General features: G+C 44.2%; 1 protein-coding gene across 2 annotated transcripts in view; it reads right to left on the bottom strand.

Annotated features, from left to right (window-relative positions):
* Window positions 1–22,436, bottom strand: part of LOC143956894 (uncharacterized) — a 94,414-nt gene that overhangs the window by 26,059 nt on the left and 45,919 nt on the right. For both annotated transcript variants that reach the window (XM_077467062.1, XM_077467063.1), the window contains 2 exons: window positions 19,102–19,468; window positions 14,632–14,738 (listed from right to left, as the gene is read on the bottom strand). In XM_077467062.1, coding sequence (XP_077323188.1) covers window positions 14,632–14,738; window positions 19,102–19,468 — 474 coding nt within the window. The remainder of the gene's footprint in view (window positions 1–14,631; window positions 14,739–19,101; window positions 19,469–22,436) is intronic.

Raw genomic sequence — 22,436 nt, 5'->3', positions numbered from 1 at the left:
TGCAAAAAAAAGTTTTAAAAACGGCAGTTTTTTCAGGAGCAGTGATTTTAATAATGATTGTGAAACAATAAAAGTGTAATATCCTTTAAATTTCATAGCTGGGGGGTGTCTATAGTATGCCTGTGAAGGGGCGCATGTTTCTGGTGCTTAGAACTGTCCTTGCACAAAGTATCCTTTGTGCAGGAAAAAAAGTCTTTTAAAATCACTTGCGGCTAAATTGTCGGGTCTCCGTAATACAGAGAACACTCAATGAGTGTTCTCTGTATTAGCCGACAATTCATTCATTCATTGATTTAAAAAAAAAGCGTGGGGGTTCCCCTAAATTCAATTACCAGGCCCTTCAGGTCTGGTATGGATATTAAGGGGAACCCCGTGTCAAAAAAAAAAAATAATAATTTGACGTGGGGGTCCCCCTAAATATCCATACCAGACCCTTCAGGTCTGGTATAGATATTAATGGGAACCCCGCATCAAATTTAAAAAAAAATTTGACGTGGGGGTCCCCCTAAAAATCCATACCAGACCCTTTATCCGAGCACGCAACATGGCAGGCCGCAGGAAAAGAGGGGGGGGGACGAGAGAGCGCCCCCCTCCTGAACCGTACCAGGCCACATGCCCTCAACATTGGGAGGATGCTTTGGGGGTCTGCGACCCCTCAAAGCACCTTGTCCCCATGTTGATGTGGACAAGGGCCTCATCCCCACAACCCTGAGCAGTGGTTGTGGGGGTCTGCGGGCAGGGGGCTTATCAGAATCTGGAAGCCCCCTTTAACAAGGATTAACAACCCCCAGATCCCGCCCCCCCCTGTTTGAAATGGTAAGGGGGTACAAAAGTGCCCCTACCATTTCACAAAGAAAGTGTAAAAATGGTTAAATAAGACAAACACACTTTTGAAAAATTCCTTTATTAAAAATAAAAAAAATAAAAAAAAGATTCCAGCGGTGGTAATCCACTCTTGCTATCCAGCGACGGATCTCCGGGGTCCAGCGATGGATGATCATATCCAGCGATAGGGGATCTCTCAGTCCAGCGCTGTCCATACATCCGTCTTCTGTCTCCACTGCGGAGACACTGCAGGAATCCCAGCGCTGACGTTTCTTATATTAGGAGGGCGGGGCCACCCGTCACCTGACCCCGCCCCCTCTGACGCTGGTGAGGGGAGATAGGGATTCCCTAATGATGTATGGGTGAACCCGCCCCCTCTGATGTAATGGAAACCTGCATTACATCAGAGGGGGACGGGGTCACCGATACGTCACTGGGGAACCCCATAGCTTACCTCACCAGCGTCAGAGGGGGCAGGGTCAGGTGATGCATGGCCCCGCCCTCCTAATATAAGAAACGTCAGCCCTGGGATCCCCGCAGTGTCTCCGCAGTGGAGACAGAAGATGGATGTATGGACAGCGCTGGACTGAGAGATCCCCTGTCGCTGGATATGATCATCCATCGCTGGACCCCGGAGACCCGTCACTGGATAGCAAGAGTGGATTAGCACCGCTGGAATCTTTTTTTTATTTTTTTAATTTTTAATAAAGGAATTTTTCAAAAGTGTGTTTGTCTTATTTAACAATTTTTTACACTTTCTTTGTGAAATGGTAGGGGTACTTTTGTACCCCCTTACCATTTCAAACAGGGGGGACGGGATCTGGGGGTCCCCTTGTTAAAGGGGGCTTCCAGATTCTGATAATCCCCCCACCCGCAGACCCCAACAACCACCGTTCAGGATTGTGGGGATGAGGCCCTTGTCCACATCAACATGGGGATAAGGTGCTTTGAGGGGTCACAGACCCCCAAAGCATCCTCCCAAGGTTGAGGGCATGTGGCCTGGTACGGTTCAGGAGGGGGGGGGGCGCTCTCTCGTCCTGGAGAAGAACAAGGGATGGTCAGTCACAAGTGCGTGCAATTGTCAACGTACACAGAGATGCACGATGGCTTCTGTTTGAGTGCCAGTTCGCGCATGCGTACCTCTATGCGCCAAAGCCAGATTCCTACGGGCAACAGGAATGCGTGTATTTCTGCACCTTAAAGTTCTTGTAGGAAGGCAAATCTCTCTGCCGATATGCGCATCCTGACAATCAGTCTCTTTGCAGATGACGTTATCTACATGGTCACCGATCCTTTTAACTCCTTACCGGAAGTTTAGAAGATGCTAGCCTGGTTTAGTGATATTTTTTACTACAAAATAAACTAGATTAAATCTTATATCTTAAACTTAGGTGTGAACAATACCTCCAGCGACCGTCTTAAACTACAATTTCCTTACACCTGGGCGGATAATAGTATAACCTACTTGGGAATACAACTAACTCAACTAAATCACTGTTTCAACAGAACTACTTACCTTTCCACACTAAACTACAGGAAGATCTTATCAGGTTGGCATTTTCTGAACTCTCATGGATGGGGTGCTTGGCAGCCTTCAAAATGCTTCACCTTCCCCAAATCCTTTATTTGCTCAGAACCCTCCCGATCCCAATACCAACTAGCTACTTGAAAACACTACAAACTATTTTATCTAAATACATATGGCAATGGAATAAAGCTAGGTGCGTTCATATTAACCACTTCAGCCCCCGGACCATTTTGCTGGTCAAAGACCAGACCACTTTTTGCGATTTGGCACTGCGTCGCTTTAACTGACAATTGCGCGGTCGTGCGACGTGGCTCCCAAACAAAATTGGCGTCCTTTTTTTTCTCACAAATAGAGCTTATCAGCGATTTTTATTGTGACTGCGACATTATGGCAGACACATCGGCCATTTTTGGGACCATTGTCATTTATACAGCAATCAGTGGTATATAAATGCAGTGATTCCTGTGTAAATGACACTGGCAGTGAAGGGGTTAACCAGTGGGTGGCAGTGTAGGGGTTAAGTGTTCCTAGGGGTGTGTTACTAACTGTGGGGGGGCTGGGCTTTCATTTAGTGAACACTGATTTCTCCTCCAATCACATAGAGCAGAGATCAGCATCACTAGTTGCTAGGCAGAACGGGGAAATGCTGTTTACAACGGCATTTCCTCGTTCAGCTGCCCCGTGAGACGGCTGCGGCGCGCTCGCGATGGCAGGGCAGCATTAAAGATTGGACATACCTGTACGCCAATATGCCTGCCCGTGCCATTCTGCCAACGTACATCGGTGTGCGCTGGTCGGGAACCGAATTAAACAACGCCAAGCAGAAGGCACCGGATACGTAGACTTTCAGGACTATTACATGTCTTTGACCCTCACTCAATCAAAAGAATCATTTCTATCTCCCCCCCTCCACATTATGGGGGAAAATAGAAACGTCTACTATTCCTGGTGGTAGTTTATTCTCGTGGCTATTCTCTATTACACCGGGAGCTAAAATCCCTTCCCAAGTCTCCCCAACAATTATAGAAACACTAAAAACCTGGGACAGACTTGTGAAAAATAGTTCAAAGCACCCTCTAAACTCCACTGTCCCAATTCCTCTGGAAGCACTACAGAACCTTATGCAATCAATGTCTTGTACAAAATGTAAAGCACCAGGCATCACATACATAACAGACCTGAAAATAAACCATTTCCCACATTACAAAAAGAGTACCATTTGCCAAACTCAGATCTATTCCTCTACATATGCACTCAACATTACAACGCCTCGCTTCCAACATGGTCCTGTAAAATTCCTGGATCTATTTTAGAACTCCTACACCATGTCAAAAGGGGATATCGCTATTCTATAACCTATTACAACAAAAAAATATATCTTTACCAAATCAACCCCACTACTTAGATGGGAATCAGACCTAGGGATGCACCTATACAGCGGATAGGTGGGAAAAAGCCTGTAAATGCACATACAAAGCTACCTGTTGCTCCACCCTTTGGGAACTAGCAATTAAAATGACACAACGATGGTATCTAACTCCTGATAGATTATCCAAATATGACACAAAACTAGATGATACATGTTGGAGGAAGTGTGGACAGAGTGGGGATATGCTCCACATATTCTGGAAATGCCCCAAATGAACACATTATTGGAAATCAATCTTCCATTTACTCTCTGACATCACTCAAATGATAATCCCTCTGAGACCTTCACTAGCACTTTTATTCTTAGACATAGAGCAATACCCGAACCCGATCAGAAATATCGTAGCACATGTATTACTATCAGCAAGACTCAATATCACTAGAAAATGGAGGACTCCAGACCCTCCTACGCTGAGTGAAGTGGTGCGAACAACCCACGTACACTTCACCCATGAATCAACACTGGCATTAAGACACAAAGACAAGGTACAGCGCCTCAGAATGTGGCAACCATGGAAAGACTGGACTAGATCCCCAGGTATTGTCAAGGCCTGTAGCTCTAAACTTTGATAGATAGACATTATATGGATGTATTTCAATGGTTCATTGTTTCTTTCTTGTCTGAATCACGTGGGATGTATTGAATCGCACTTTTAAGATGTATTCTATATAGGAAGGAGGGAGTTGTGCCTAACCGAGTACAGTATAGCACCGACCAGGCTGCTCGAGTGGGTATTCAACTCCTCTACCTTCACTCTCGAAAAACCGAATAACCAAAGGATGGTAACACAACCTACATGAAATTGTTATACTAGCCCATGTGTTGATAAAGATACTCAGCAAACTACACAAATCCACTTCTTGACAGAAGTGTTTTATGTAAGTTTGTAAGTTAACCTGTCTATTTGACTATGTTATGATTGAAAATATCAATAAAAATCTTTTGAGGAAAGAAAAATTGAGGCAGATGCATTGCAAGATAGACTCACCCCCTCGATCTCCTCACGGATCTCAAACTTACTGAATGACATATCAGTATGGATGTCACACCACTTCCCCAAACTCAATCTCTTTCTAAAACTGAGCTTGTAATATTTTCTCTTTCACGATCCCCCCGACTGTGACTTCACCATTGATATCAACACCACAACCATTGGTCCCTCCACACATGCCAGGGTCCTGGGTGTAATCCTTGACTCTGACCTCTCCTTCAGCCCCCATATCCAATCACTGGCTAAATCCTGCCACCTTCACCTCCGCAACATCTCCGGAATTCCACCTTCCTGACTAATGACACCACAAAGCAACTCGTTCACTCCTTGATTATTTCCCGCCTTGACTATGGCAATTCTCTCCTTAATGGCCGACCCTTACACAGGCTCCTCCCCCCTTCAGCCTATTATGAATGCTGCTGCTAGACTAATACACCTCACTAATCGATCCGTGACTGCCGCCCCTCTCTGCCAATCCCTTCACTGGATTCCCCTCCCCCACCGTGTAAAATTCAAAATGCTAACCATAACATACAAGGCCAGCCACAACATTACCCCCAAAAGTAAACTGCCTGCTATTGATAATAATTCCAGCAATACTCTATCCTGCATATCCATGGATGGTATATATTATATACTATGGTCCCTGGACATGTGTATATATATATATATATATATATAGACACACACACACACACACATATATATATCTATTGCATGTATATGTTATGATAAAATAAATAAAAATTCTTTGGTAATGACCAGATGGTACAAAATGTATCCAACGACAGACCCTCGGTGTTTCCGAGGATGCCCAACTTACAGGATCTATGGCCCACATCTGGTGGGAGTGCCCCAGAATAAGGTCGTTCTGGAGCAGGATTTTTTTCCCTGATCCAAAAAGTGACAGATCTCCAAATACCAAGAACCCCTGCCAATGCCCTTCTCAATGCAAATCTACCCAAGACTTCTAAATACAACTGCAAATTAATCCACTTCATTTTACTGGGCGCCAAGCTTACTATAGCCAAAGCCTAGAAACCCAGGGTCTCCCTTGCAGCTGCTAAACGTAAAATTTCTTGGATTATGTCTCAAGAGAAACTGACTGGCATCCTCCTAAACACCACAGCTCAGTTTGAAGCAACTTGGGAAACCTGGACATATGGGTAACTCCCTCATACCAGGGGTACAACCATAAATATTATCTGCCCGCTCTGGGCCCTCAAATCTTCTCCTGTGGATTGGTAGGGATGAGCCGAACACCTCCCTGTTCAGTTCGCACCAGAACCTGCCAACAGACCTAAACTTCATGTGAACTTTAGCACCCTATTAAAGTCTATGGGACTCGAATGTTCAAAATCTAAAGTGCTAATTTTAAAGGCTAATATGCAAGTTACTGTCCTAAAAAGTGTTTGGGGACCCGGGTCCTGCCCCAGGGGACATGGATCAATGCAAAAAGAAGTTTTAAAAACGCCTGTTTTTTCGGGAGCAGTGATTTTAATAATGATTAAAGTGAAACAATAAAAGTGTAATATTCCTTTAAATTTCGTACCTGGGGGTTGTGTATAGTCCCGTGCTTAGAACTGTCCCTGCACAAAGTGTCATTTTTGCAGGAAAAAAAGTCATTTAAAATCACTCGCAGCTATTATGAATTGTTGGCTCCCCGTAATACAGAGAACAGTCATTGAAATGCATTGATAAAAAAAAAAAAAGGGGGGGGAAAGCCTGGCTTCCCCAGTGACGTACGGGTGACCCCGCCCCCCTCTGATGTAATGGAAACCTGCGGGTGGTCACCCGCACGTCACTGGGGAAGCCTGGCTTTCCCCTTGCATCAGAGAGGGATGGGGTCAGGTGACAGGTGGCCCCGCCCTCCTCAGCTTAGAAGTGTCAGGCTGCCGGGATTCCCTCAGTGTCTCCGGTGGAGACAGAGGATGGATGCACTGCACTGGAGGGAGAGATCACCCATCGCTGGACCCCAGAGAGATAATCATCCACCGCTGGATAGCAAGAGTGGATTACCACCGCAGGAATCATTTTTTAATTTTTTTTATTTTTAATAAAGGACTTTTCCCAATGGTGTGTGTGTGTGTGTGTGTTTTTTAAATTTTTTTACACTTTCTTTGTAAAATGTAGGGGTACTTTTGTACCCCCTTACCATTTCAAATGGGGGGGCGGGATCTGGGGGTCCCCTTGTTAAAGGGAGCTTTCAGATTCTGATAAGCCCCCCGCCCGCAGACCCCCACAACCACCGGCCAGGGGACATGGTGCTTTGAGGGGTCACAGACCCCCAAAGCATCCTCCCAATGTTGAGGGCATGTGGCCTGGTACTGTTCAGGAGGGGGGGCGCTCTCTCATCCTGCGGCCTGCCAGGTTGCGTGCTCGGATAAAGGGTCTGGTATGGATTTTTAGGGGGAACTCCACACCATTTTTTTTTTTATTTGGCATGGAGTTCCTCTTAAAATCCATACCAGACCTGAAGGGTCTGGTATGGATATTTGGGGGGAACCCCCCGTCATTTTTTTTAAAAAAAATTACACGAAGTTCCCCTTAATATCCATACAAGACCTGAAGGGCCTGGTAATTGAATTTGGGGGAACTCCACACTTTTTTTTTTTTATCAATGACTGTTATCTGTATTATGGGGAGCCAAAAATTCATTATAGCCGCGAGTGATTATATATGACTTTTTTTCCTTGCGAAAGGACACTTTGTGCAGGGACAGTTCTAAGCACAGGAAACATGCGCCCCTTCACAGGCATACTATAGACACCCGCCAGGTAAGAAATTACGGTACATAGGAATATTACACTTTTATTGTTTCACTTTAATCGTTATTAAAATCACTGTTCCCGAAAAAATGTCAGTTTTCAAAAAAATTTTTGCATTGATCCATGTCCCCTGGGGCAGGACCCGGGTCCCCAAACACTTTTTAGGACAATAACTTGCATATTAGCCTTTAAAATTAGCACTTTAGATTTCTCCCATAGACTTGTACAGGGTGTTCCCGGCTTTTCGAATTTGCCGCGAACAGCCCAAATTGTTGCAGGCAATGTTCAAGTCGAACATGAGTTCCACTCAAACTCGAAGCTCATCCTTATTGATTGGCTCTTTCTTCTCCCTAATATGATAAAGCATCTAAAGGCATCATAAAGAGTGTCTCCCACTTCTCATCTGACCTAGAAGTCCTGAAAGTGCTTACAGCAAGGAAGGTCCCAGCACCTGCCCTGGACCATCTTAGTCCCAGTCTGGAGTTATCCATCCTTCCTGTTTTTTTGTCGGAGTTGAGCTTGTCCGTCCATTCCATCGGGACCCTTGGGAAAAAGGAATCTTAGGGACGATACGGATCCTTCCTCCTATGACCAGAAGACTCACAGTAAACCCAACGGCTGGCAGACCTGTGGAGATCCATTTATATTTACACGCACGAATGATCTTATGGTTCTGGTAAAAGTACCCATCTTGTTCATCTTTCACCTAGAATCCAGTGCTTTAAGATGTCTTCAAGATCACCTTCTAGCTTCTAGATTATGTGAAATACCATATGTTTGTCCTATGAGGACTCTAAGGACTTTTTGCATTGACTGAACACTTGGAGTTTATTCATTGACTTTCTCCCTTTTTTTTATTATTTTTTGTCACGTGTTTTTCCACAGCACTTGTTAGCGCTACATTGTATTGTTTGTGTTTTATATGAAGTTGGTTATGTTCGTATGTAGCTGCTGGTTTATACACTTATTTTCTTCTTTTTTTGGTTAGCGCAATATTTATTCTGTTTTCTATGGTTTTATAATGCATTTGGGTTATGATATATCGCTAACGGATGTTGTATTGTACAAATAAAATAAAACATTTTGAAAGAAAAAAAAATCTTTGATATATCTTGCTATACACCTCCCCCTTTTTTTCTTTCTCTGTCCAAATAGACCATGACGACCCCTTTAGTTTTATAAAGCAGTCCTCACAAGTACTTTACCACCAAGGGTACTTTACACCCTTGGTGGGTATGATTTTATCATTGCTGGTCTCGCTGGCTGCTCACTGCTATGTTTCCATCTTTGGAGGCCTTCTAGCTGCACTGCCTGGATCCTGGTTGGGGCATGACTATCTGGCTTTTAAAAAATCACTCTGTATCTGTGATATGTACCTGTATTTATTTTGGCAACATGTAAGTTTAGCGGATGACATTTTGGACAGAATGTCACACACATGTAAATTTAGTTTTTTGCCTCAGAACAGTAGTGGGGTTCTGAGGGTTAATTACATAGGTTGGCCTTAACATCAGTCTGGCCAGGCTGTGTTTGGAAGTTCTGCCTGGTCATGTGAACGGTGAGGTGCACATGACAGGCCAGAACCAGGCCTGGTTGGATGTTTAGGTATCAGCCTTCTCGGAACCAATCAGTGGGAGTGCCGGGGCCCGCTGAGGAGTCTGGGAAGGGGTACTTAAGTGGTGTGGGTCACATGTTCAGGGAGAGGTGTTCGTGAGACCCGTGTGGTCTGTTCTGGTTCCAGGACCGGGGTAGCCCCGTGAGGAGTCCCGGTCACGGGGTGTTTGACATCCCACAACATGTTCCTGTTAGAGGCCCCTGGTAGACCCGTCTGGTCTGGGGTAGGGATCCATCTGTTCCCGAGTCTCGGAGCCGGCTGGTCCGAGGCACAGTAACTGAGGGGGGACTCAAGGTGTCCGGGTGTGCTCTCAGCTTGGAGGGGCACCACAGCTCGTGGAAGTAACCAGAAGAGGGCCGGCAAGTGGCATTATGGGAAGTGCCTGTTTCCTGAGTTGGGTAGTGCATTGACAAATTCACGCTTTTCCAGTACCATTGAGGAGATGGGAAACGTTCCAGATACTGAGGGAAAAGGTTCCTGTTCACCCTTAGTTACAACTTGTCCACGTTCGTAGGATTGTTTCAAGTTTTAAGTCAACGTGTTGACTGCCATGATCTCTGGCTAGAGATCTGTTCAGCCTTGAAGTACCCAGCTGCGAGTGGCTACTCTCTGGGTGGAAGTAGAGACTTTGCTAGGCCAGCATTTCAAGGTGCCCAAGTTCTTCACCCGTGCCCTCTGTTCCCACAAGAGACTGTGTTATTGGATGTTACTACTGCAAAATAAAACCTTTGTTAAAGGACTTCATCTGTGTCAGTGTTCAAGTCGTTGGGTATCAAGCCTGGGAACCCCTAGACGTGGAAGAGCAGGCCAGGAGAAGGTAACCGGTAAGCCCAATAAGTCAAGGCCACCTTGCAACGGGATGTGGCCGCTACATACATAAGTGTGCTTTTTTCTTATACACCTTTAGCCCTTTTACACACGGTCAGAGATTCCGTCGGAATGTGTCCTATTGGACCGTTTATTCGGATAATCTGACTGTGTGTGGTATGCATCGGACTGTTTCCTTCGGAATATCCGTCAGACCAAATTTTCCAACTTGCTGGAAATATTTTCCGACAAACTGGTCCGATCGGACATACTCCGATCATGTGTAGAGAATTCCGATCGGACAAAGTGCCACACATGCTCAGATCAAATTCCTGCATCAAAGCTATTGGCTACTAGCCTGAACGTAGTCCCATCGTAATGAAATTACGTCATCACGTTCTGAAAGATCGGATTTTCCGACAACTTTGTCCGACCGTGTGTATGCAACAGTTTCGGACAAGATCCGTCGGACAAAATCCAACGGATTTGGTTGTCGGAATCTCCGACCGTGTGTACAGGGGCTTAGTCTGATGTTCTCTCCTTGAACAACTAATGATTGTATATTCTGTTTACATGTCTATACATATGTTTTCCTGTGCATGTTATCTATTATCATTTGTTGTTTGCTTTTAAATATAGAGGTAAAACTGTTCTATACAACCCTGAAGAAAGAGGTTTCTGAAAAGCGTCGGGTGTGGTCCGGATGTCCTGCTGTGGTGACTTGAAATGTATAGCGGTCTTAGACTCTTCTAGAGCTGCATTTTTCTATGTTTTTCCATGTATATGCATCTGACCCGGAAGTTTTATAGATAGGCAACTCCTATTCACATATTATCCACATATTAGTGGTTAAAAATGAATTACTGCAGTAGGGAACAGAGAGAAAATATACACTTAGCATCATTCCACATAACTGTTCTGCTTTATTATGACGCAATTGAAGGTTTTTATACACATGATTACGTAGGTATCACATTAATATTACAATTGTACATTTATGGTAACAAGGGGCGTAACATAGGCGGGCCAATTCTAATCAGGACTCGAAAGAATAGAAACATGTATTGAAAACATTATTGTATTTTCCAATAAACTTTGTATACTTCTTTTTATCTATCTTTTGTGTACTACTAATTGGGCCATTAAAGTCCCTAAGGGGGAATTCCTTCTCCACCCCCTGTGAGGAGATGCCACTGATCGGCTCTCCTTCGCCTTACACTCTGTCACTGTGAGTCGAGGAGAGCAGATAAACGGCACTTCCGTATTTACATGTGACCGGCTATGATTGGACACAGCTGATCACATGGGTAAAGAGCCGCGTCATCGGCTGTTTACATCCTAGGAACACGGCACGACGGAGATCGCCGAGCTGCACGGCTAGACTGGGGTGACATCGTATGACATCACCCCAGAACAAGAGGGGATCCCACCCATTGTCATTTTATTATACGCAGGGCGGTGGGTTGTTAAAGTAGAGCTCAACTTTTTTTTTTACAAGCAAATTGGTGGTCAGTTTTTTTGTTAAATAACTTCTGCTTAAACTAGCTGCATAGAGAGCTGAGGGTTTCATTGGATGTTTATTAACAAAGTTCTGCTCTACTAAGTAGGAAGTCCAACATTCCTATGTAATAAAGAAATATGGCTGCACCAATCTACATATATAATAAATACTGATTACAGAAACATGGCAGAGCAGATGGGATTTGAAGGAAATATTTAGCAGGGCCCTGATGTAAGGGTTCATGAATGATGTACAATGACCAGATTAATCGTGAGGGAAAACACTGTGCTAATGAAGATAAATTGTAACAAGTGAGCAGCTAACACTCAAGCATACAAAGCCCAACAGATGAGTGATTAATTAGTGTAGCGCTAAGTATTAATTGACAAATACATGTGAGTATGATTAACCCTTTCCCGCTGAGCGTACGCAGATGTGCGTACTCGGCTTCCGGGGGTTATACCGGGATGGTGCCCACACCTGCAGGCATCATCCCGGTACCGTTTTGCAGAGCGGGCGATCGGCTATCCAGCTATAACAACCGATGCGGCTAAAAGCCGCTCGGCGGTTATGCCGGAGGAGCGGGAGGGGACCTCCCGCCGCCTCCCGCCACTCTTACCGGGGCTCCCGTTCAATCGGAAGCACCGATCTCACATCTGCCGCTTCCAGCGGCTAGGGAGGGACTGGAATGACACCGTAATCGGCTTCATTCCAGTCTCCTAATAGTAAACACGGAAGTGACGTCATGACGTCACTTCCCGTTTACTCGGCTGCCAATGGCGCCGGTTTTAATAAAAATATATACGGTATTCAGAATCGCTGTTTTCAGTGATCTGAATACTTTGAAGTGTAAAGGAGGGGTGGGGGGTCTTTTAGACCCCCGATCCCTCCATAAAGAGTACCTGTCACCACCTATTACTGTCACAAGGGATGTTTACATTCCTTGTGACAGCAATAAAAGTGATCAAAATGTATTTTTTTTTTAATAAACAATTTAATAATTTTAAAATAAATTAAATAAATAAATAAAAACATTTTTTAAAAGCGCCCACCGTCCCCGCGAGCTCGCGAAGCAAAGAAAACGCATACGGAAGTCACGCCCGCATATGTAAACGGTGTTCAAATCACACATGTGAGGTATCGCCGCGATCGTCAGAGCGAGAGCAATAATTCTAGCCCTAGACCTCCTTTGTAACGCTTACCTGGTAACTGTAAAAAAAAATTAAAGCGTCAACTATTGAGATTTTTAGGTACCGTACTTTGTCGTCAATCCATGAGTGCGTTCAATTATAAAGTGTGACATGTTTGGTATCTATTTAATCGGCGTAACATTATCTTTCACATTATGGAAAAAAAAATTGGGCTAATTTTACTGTTTCGTTGTTTTTTTAAATTCATGAAAGTGTCCCTTTTCCCAAAAAGTTGTGTTTAAAACACCACTGCGCAAATACCGTGTGACATAAAATATTCCAACAATCGCCGTTTTATTCTCTAGAGTCTCTGCTAAAAAATATATATATAATGTTTGGGGGTTCCAAGTAATTTTCTAGCAAAAAATATGGATTTTAACTTGTAAACACCAAATGCCAAAAATAGGTGCAGTCATGATAGGGTAAACATACAATATGATGAAACCCAAACAATATGGTGCACAGAAACCAGTTGATGCAAAAACCAAACAGAAAATTAAACAAAAAATTATGGAACTCAATCCAATGAGTCCTGCAACTGTGAAAGTCCAGAACAGTGAATAATCCAGTGAGATATTATCAGAACACAGATTCAACCTGAATTGGAATGCGAGAAGCTTAAGCCCCTGTACACACGGTCGGAGATTTCCACAACCAAATCCGTCAGATTCTGCCTGTCGGATTTTGTCCGAAACTGTTGCATACACACGGTCGGACAAAGTTGGCGAAAAATCCGACCTTTCAGAACGTGATGACGTAATTTCGTTACGATGGGACTACGTTCAGGCTAGTAGCCAATAGCTTTGATGTAGGAATGTGATCTGAGCATGCGTGGCACTTGGTCCGATCAAAATTCTCTACACATGATCGGAGTATGTCCGATCGGCCCAGTTGGTCGGGAAATATTTCCAACATGTTGGAAAATTGGGTCCGACGGATATTCCGACGGAATCAGTCCGATGCATACCACACACAGTCGGATTATCCGACGACACGGTCCGATAAGACACATTCCGACGGATTCTCCGACCGTGTGTACAAGGGCTAAGACCAGTTGTCTGAAGACACATCTACACCGTTCTACAGATGATAAGATGGGGACTCTTACCAGTGAAGTTGGGCACGCGTGTCTTACGACAGTGGGTCATAAAAGCTTGGGATCACAGTCTGAAGCTGTGTGTAGATGACGGAAGGATCCTGATGGAAGAGTCCTCGCCTCTCCGTCTTGGGACTCCAAGGAAGCTGGCACTTGTATCGCAAACGTGTCCAGAACTCACTCTCTCCTTTTCTCCAAAGCTCAAAATGGTGAGAAAAAAATTGTTTTGTGGTACATGGAAAAAAAAGAACACAAAGGGGGCTCCAAATGGTGCAGGTCGAACAAAGACCGATAAATTTATTGCTATATGTCGCAAATGACATGCAAAATATTAAAAAGTGATCACATGAAGATAAAAATAAAAGGATATCCAAAACAATCGATAAAAAGCAATGTGGGGTACAGAGAAGCTCCCGACGCGTTTCGACAACTATAGGTCTTCAACAGGGCCTGTTGAAGACCTATAGTTGTTGAAACGCGTTTTTATCACATCTTCATGTGATCACTTTTTAATATTTTGGATCCTTCCAAAGTCCTCATCTACACACAGCTTCAGATTGGGATCCCAAGCTTTTATGACCCACTGTCGTAAGACACGCGTGTCCAATTTTCTGTTTGTTTTTTTGCACTAACTGGTTTCTGTGCACCATATTGTTTGAGTTTAATCATATTGTATGTTTAATCATACTCACATGTATTTGCCACTTAATACTTAGCGCTACACTGATTAATCACTCAATGACCTGATTAACCAATCAGAAATCATCTCTCATCTGTAATGAATTGGTCATTGCTTTAGCTGGAACACATAGATGTGGGATCCCTCACTCCCTATAAGAAAATATGACTGATTAGAGATTAGAATATTTTTTTTTCCTTACGTTGATGTTTACGATTCGCCAACCAAAGAAGAAAAGCGCAGACCACCAGAATGAGCAGCAAAGCCAGGCATGGGAGGAGGATGCGTATTGTTCTGAAAGTAGATTGCCTGTTTAAAATAAATAAATAAATATTAATAGCCCATTAAATTGACAGTGCTATATAAGGCTGGGTTCACACTGCTGCGGGGGGAGATCCGGATGTGATTCGCACCGCAAATCACATCCGATCTCCGCAGCAAACTCGCACGGGACCCTTTTTTTGGTCCGCAACAGAATCGGATCGCATGGGGGTTCACACCATGCGATCCGATTCCTGTGCGAGTCGGCAGATCGCACTGCGATATGCGGACGGATCTGGGGGTGTCATTAACATAACATTGACACTCCCAGCCGTCCGCATAGGGCAGTGTGAACTGCCGGCGGGAGTAATGCAATGCGGGAAAACGCCGCGGATTCGCGGCGTTCCCGCATCGCAGCGGTGTGAACCCGGCCTTAGTACAATAAATAAATAAACTTTAATGTTTTGATTTTCTTTAATTCATGAAAGTATCTCTTTTCCCCCAAAAAATGCATTTGAAAAATACCGTGTGACGTAAAAAAATTGCAACACACACCATTTTATTCTCTAGGGCCTCTGTTAATATATATATATACTTCTGTCAACTTGGTTGTTTCTTGAAATAAATAAAATAATTGATAAATTCATCATAACGAACATTCGTAATTGTTACGAAAACGAACCGAAAACGAAAATTAGTATTTCATTAAGAAATTTCAGACACAAATGACGAAAATACGAATTAATTCCAATACGAAGTGGAACGAAACAAATTTAATGACGGCGCACATGTCTAATGTTTATCTTCCAGCAGAGGGAATTAGTGCCCTTTCACACAGGGGGCGACGCGACTTGCAGCGCGACTCACAGACGCGACCTGCACACAACTTCAGCAGCGACTTGTAAAACGACTACTGTATAGAAGTCAATGCAAGTCGCCTGAAGTCGCCCCAAAAATAGTACAGGAACCTTTTTCTAAGTCGGAGCGACTTGAGTCGCTCTTATTAGAACGGTTCTATAGTACAGAACGGAGCGCGACTTGTCAGGCGACTAGGTCGCCTGACAAGTCGCGGTAGTGTGAACGGGCACTTAGGATAATTAGGATAATTAGGATAAAAACCATTGTGTGTTTTTTTAAAGCAAATAGGGAAGTAGATGAGTTAAGGCCCATACACACGATCAGACTTTTTGACAACAAACATGCAAATTAGCTGTTTTGGAGCAACATCCGACCGTGTGTACGCTCCATCGGACAAACTTTTTTGGTTTTCATCTGACTTTTGTTGGCTGTGCGAACGGACAAACTTTCCGGCAACAAAAGTTCGATGGAGCAAAAGTCTGATCGTGTGTACAGGAAACCATCGGACTTTTGTACAAAGTACAAACACGCGTGCTCAGAACCAATGCAAAAGATCAGACAACAATACAGAAGTTGACCAAAGGTGGCGGTAAAGAGAGCAGAAAAAAAACGCGGGATTTGGTGAAAGTTGGCGGAAAAAGTCCTGTGTATGCAATACAAGTTCTCGGCCAACGCCCTTTTTACAGAAATCCACGGGAAAGTTTGTACAAAGTCCTATCGTGTGTACGAGGCTAAACACATCTGATCACATATTTTGATTTATTTTTTTTGGAAGAGTGAGTACATAAAGTTTATTTATCTGAGGACCCGACCTAGAGCCTCAACACCTCATATCTGATAAGGAAGGTTCAACAGCACCTCTATTTACTGCAAAGCATCCCCCAGTAATCTGTTACGTTTTTTATTATAGTTCAATACAAATGATTTTGATGCATTGTTGCAGTCTGGTATTCCTATTGAACAACAGCAGATAGCCAAAACTGCTCAGTGATTATTGGTGGTCATTGCTTCCCCATTCCATAAATCGGAAGATATTTATTTGAGGCCACCATAAAAAAAAAATATCTGCCTCTAATATTAGGACCACTTACCTGCTCATTATTTATGTAGGACCCGTTATCCACTCATTTATAAAAGATGCCCTATCTTCTCAGTATTATGCCACGTACACACGGTCGGACTTTCAGACGGGAAATGTTGGATGCGAGCTTGTTGGCATGAAAGTCCGACCGTGTGTGCGCTCCAACGAACATTTGCTGCCGGACTTTCCGCCAACAAATGTTGGCTAGCTGCTGTCGGACTTTCCGATCCTGTGTACACAAGTCCGTCGCACAAAAGTCTGCGCATGCTCAGAAGCAGAAGCGGTCGGTCTTGTAAGCTAGCGCTCGTAATGGAGAATTGACATTCGTGACGTGGAAAATTAGGAAGACTCCAAAGGCAGCGCACAATTCTCTTCTTCTTTAAAGCGGAGGTCCACCCTAAAGTGGAGCTTCCGCTCATTGGAATCCTCCCCCCCTCCGGCGCCACAATTGGCACCTTTCAAGGGGGAGGGGGGTGCAGGTACCTGTACAGTACAGGTATCTGCACCCACTTCCGGTGTAGATTCTGCAGAATCTACGCCCCTTTCCGCAGAATCGACGCCCCTTTCCGAAAGTCCCCCGGTGCCTGCTGGGAAACACACGGATCCCAGAGACAGCGGGGACCATCCTTATTGCGCAGCGCGACTCGCACATGCGCAGTAGGGAACCGGGAAATGAAGCCCGAAAGGCTCCACTTCCTGATTACCATACCCAAGATGGTGGCGGCAGCACCCGAGAGACAATCGAGAGATCGGCTTCGGGTGCCGACATCGCGGGCGCGCTGGGCGGGTAAGTGTCACTATTTTAAAAGTCAGCAGCTGCAGTATTTGTAGCTGCTGGCTTTTAAAAAAAAAAAACGGCGGAGCTCCCGGCGGACTCCCGCTTTAATGGGATAATAATCAAGTAGCTTTGCTGGTGATACTGATGGAGTTATTGCAAACAAATTTTTAAAGGTTTTTTTTTTTTTACGTGATATCAATAATAATAATAATAATAATAATAATAGCGCTAAATGAAAAATGCAAAAAGAAAAGCGCGAATCAACACTCACCAAACTTCTACTAACATGAAAATTAGCAGAAGGAGCCCAAAGGGTGGCGCAAAAGATCTGAAAAACCACAGAGCACATCTTGTACGTCACTACGTTCGTAATTGTTGGCCAACATTTGTGTGACCGTGTGTATGCAAGACAAGATGGAGCCAACAACCTTCGAACAAAAGTTCACGGTTTTGTTGTCTGAAAGTCCGATCGTGTGTACGGGGCGTTAGTGTAAGCCCTTGTACAAAACGGTTGGACATTTCGACGGAAAATGTCCGATCGGACCGTGTTGTCGGATAATCCGACCGCGTGTGGGCTCCATCTGACTTTTTCCGCCGGAAAACGTCCGACCGACAAAGTTTGAGAGCTGGATATAAAATTTTTCCGACAACATGATCCGTTTGTAGAGAATTTCCGATCGGACAAAGTGACACGCATGCTCAGATCAAATTCCTAGACCAGAGCTATTGGCTACTAGCCTGAACGTAGTCCCGTCGTAACTAAATAACGTCATCACGTTACGAACTATCGGATTTTCCGACAACTTTGTCCGACCGCGTGTATGCAACACAAGTTTCGGACAAAATCAGATGGATTTTGTTGTTGGAATGTCCAACCCGTGTGTACAAGGGCTATTACCCCTTTTCTACTAATTATTTATGTATGACGGACCCCTTATCCACTCATTTATGAAAGATGCCCTATCTTCTCAGTATTAGTGTTAGTACCCCTTTTCTACTCATTATTAATGTAGGACCCCTTATCTGCTCAGTATTTATGAAGGGAGATAAGGACTACATAGCATAATTCCACTAAAAGCATATCTTTATTAAAAGGAATTGGGCTTACAAACCTGTGTCTTGATGCAAGATCATGCATGAGTAGTAGGGCGGCACAGTGGTGTAGTGGTTAGCACTCTTGCCTAGCAATAAGAAGGGTCGCTGGTTCAAATCCCAACCACGACACTACCTGCCTGGAGTTTGCATGTTCTCCCTGTGCCTGCGTGGGTTTCCTCCGGGTACTGCGGTTTCCTCCCACACTCCAAAGACATGCAGGTAGGTTAATTGATTTCTGTCCAAAATTGACCCTAGTATATGAATGGGGACCTTGGATTGTGGCTCCTTGAGGGTAGGGACTGATGTGAGTGTGTAATGTACAGGGATAGGGACAATTGTAGACACTCAGGTTGAACTGGATGGACTGGTGTCTTTATTCAACCTTACTAACTATGTAACTATGAGCATTGGAGGATAACCAACCCCCACCACCAACAGAGCATAGCCAGCTGTGGCAACAGAGGCTCAGTATGGAGGGCACTGTAAATGTGTGGTACAATTAAATATTTTAATACATTTGCCCTGCATCCTCTAACTCCATTTTCAGCTTCATTGGTCTAACTGCCCTACGGGAATGTTGGATTGCAACCACTTCTCACCTAAATTCCTTATTGTTTCCATCAGCATCAGTAGTAGGAGCAACGTCCTCGTGGCCTCCAACAGCATCACCAGCAGAAGTAGTAGAAGAAACGTCCCCGTGGCCTCCAACAGCATCACCAGCAGAAGTAGTAGAAGAAACGTCCCCGTGGCCTCCAACAGCATCACCAGCAGAAGTAGTAGAAGAAACGTCCCCGTGGCCTCCAACAGCATCACCAGCAGAAGTAGTAGAAGAAACGTCCCCGTGGCCTCCAACAGCATCACCAGCAGAAGTAGTAGGAGTATCATCCTCATTGTTTTCATCTTCATCATCTTTATAATCTTCTTCATCATCACCCTCATTGTAGAAAGAATCGCTGGTTCCGTTACCTTAAAATATTAGAACAAAGCTCCACCACACATTACTTTTTAGTTCCCCTTAGGGCCGGTTCACACAGGGGGCGACACGAGGCGACACGACTTGCCGTGCCGTGACCTGACAAGTCGCCCCCGTTCTGTACAATGGAACCGTTCTAAGAGGAGCGACTCGAGTCGCTCCGACTCAGAAAAAAGGTTCCTGTACTACTTTTGGGCGACCTCGGGGCGACTTGCATTGACTTCTATACAGAAGTCATTTGCAAGTCGCCGCTGAGGTCGCGGCAGGTCGCGGCGAGGCAAGTCGCGTCGCCTCGCGTCGCCCCCTGTGTGAACCGGCCCTTAAAGTCACTCTACCAGATCAACAACTAACATTTTGTAGGCCATCTCTCCTTTCCCTTAAAACCACAAATCATAGAATAGGACAGATTATCTATCTGAGATAGCCCTTTGCTGATTCGGGCTTTTATCTGATTGGGCAGGAGATGAACATTGTATAGCGTAGGGTTTTTTTGTTTTTTTTTGCATAGCCACTGTATATATATATATATATATATATATATATATATATATATATATATATATATATATGATAGCTTCATTTTTTCCTTCTGTCAGTGGTTGTTAAGGAAGCAGCAGGTGCCGGCACCAGCCATGTCCTTAGCAGTCAGGGACATCAACAGTCCTCAATCATTTTCTGGCCCGGGAATTGCCAGCCATGTAAACAAAAGAGGGGGCAGGGATGGCGCTGACATCACTGACCAAATATGGCCATGTGGGTGTAGGGGCAGGATTTAATATTGACATCATCGATCGGCTATAGTCACATGGCCATTTTTTGGGAACGGCCGTATTTGTTGATTGAGATCACCAGGTATACCCCCCACCCCTTTCTTTACAGTTTAGTGGAGAGGACGAGAGCTGACATACATGGTGAGTGTAGTGATGAGATGAGATGCATCCACCAGTTGGTGTTTTTTTTTTTTCTCTTGACAGGTTGGTGGACCTTGTTTATCACGATTGTCACGGGTGACATGAGAATGATGGATTTTTTTTTCCCCCCCACAAAGAATTTTAATGAACTAATACAGGTACATGTGAAAGGAGGAGAAATTACCCAGAGGGCCAAAGCCAATAACATGCAGATTACACAGGGATGGAATGCTATTCCAAAAGAGTCTTGCCAAGTTATGCCGCGTACACACGAGCGAATTGTCCGGCGTACTTAGTCCGGCAAACAATCCGGGCGGATAGTCCGGCGGACTTTCTACCGAACGGACTTGGCCACACACGGACACACGGAAAGTCCGGCGTTTGCTAGCGCGATGACGTACAGCACGTACGACGGGACTAGAAAAAGGAAGTTCAATAGCCAGTAGCCAATAGCTTCCTTTTTTCGTACTTGCTACTGAGCATGCGTCATTCTTAGTCCGCCGGACTAGCATACTCACAAACATATTGTCCGCTGAAACCCAAGTCCGACGGAAAGATTGGAGTGCAAAACTACTTTCTAAGTCCGCCGGACTTTACGCTGGAAAAGTCCGCTGAAGCCCACACAAGATCGAATTATCCGCTGAAATGCGATTCGGCGGACTAAGTACGCCGGACAATTCGCTCGTGTGTACGCGGCATAAGTTAGCGATTATTGAAACAGCCTATGAACAGGGGTGAATACTTAAGATAACCACACCTATAGCTAATAAGGGCGATAGAAAATGGAGGGGGAAGGCACCCTAAACTGAGCCGGAGTCCCGGGGGGGGGGGGGGGGGCCTAGGCGTCTGAAAGACAAAGGCTTTTGGACAGGAATGAATTACACTGGGAAATATCCTGACGTAATTTGCGTGAGAGGGGGTGTATAGAGTGAATTGGTCTTCAAATGCCAAAGATGTGTGTCTGTGTGTGTGTGTGGGGGGGGGGGGTTAGCAAGGATCCGTTTTTTGATTTTTTTTTCAATAAAATACTTCTCAAAAGGTGTTTTTATTTGCAAAAAGTGTAGATAATTATTGCGCTAACCGATGAGAAAAAAAACAATATGTGGAGCTGCTACATAAGAATGTGACAAAGATTTGTAAAGTAGAGGTGTGTGAAAATGTAGCGCCAATAGTGAAAAAACAGTGATAATAAAAAAAACTGTACAAAACTCAAATCTATAACATCCTGAGTCCCATATGTGTAGATAAAAGAACAAAAAATAAGTTCCGAGTAGGTCGGTCCAAGCAGAAGGTGTAATTCACCCAGGCCGAATAGTTGTTCTTATAGGGAAACAGATGACGAGCTGGGTGTATACCATCTGATGCCCCAGTAGATGTTCTAGTAGGACGAAACGCGTCAGTCTTTGGTTTCACTGCTCCCCATATTGCTTTTACTTGTGATCACATTTTACTCTGTATGCTGGATTTATGAATAAAAGACCCACCTTTGGAAGCCCCTTGCTTTTCTTTGCATACCTCCCAGGATGTGAGTTTGTTTGGCCTTTCCATATGGTCACTAATGGCTTAGTGGCTGTCGTTACCATTGAGACCCCTTTGAGAGATCTCTGGACCTCCTTGGACCCCTTGGATTGTTCCGGTGGATCTGCTGATCTGGATATCCATGCCTGACTGACCTGGTGTCGCTGATATCCAGGTCCACTGGTTCCGGTAAGAGTAACTAATCTTATCTTACTTTGGAGGTCACATTTCTTCGGATGTTGTATACACCCAGCTCATCATCTGGTTCCCTATGAGAACAACTAATCGGCCTGGGTGAATTCCATCTTCTATTTGTTTTCAATTATTTTTATTAATACATTTTTTCTCACATATATAAAAAAACATTCCACATTATTACAAATTCTTATATATAGACATCCATATACAGTACTTATGCATATATATAAATAACAAATAAACAACAAAAGAAACAAAAAAATAAAAAGAACACAAAAAGACCACAGTCAGCACAACACATGAATCAGTCTCAATATGCTTTTCAAAGAATTCC

The sequence above is a fragment of the Lithobates pipiens genome, unplaced genomic scaffold (assembly GCF_037356315.1).
Source record: "Lithobates pipiens isolate NorthernLeopardFrog02 unplaced genomic scaffold, aLitPip1_a1.2 Scaffold_44, whole genome shotgun sequence".
Classification (NCBI taxonomy): Eukaryota; Metazoa; Chordata; class Amphibia; order Anura; family Ranidae; genus Lithobates; species Lithobates pipiens.
This window is presented reverse-complemented; position numbering and strand designations above follow the sequence as displayed.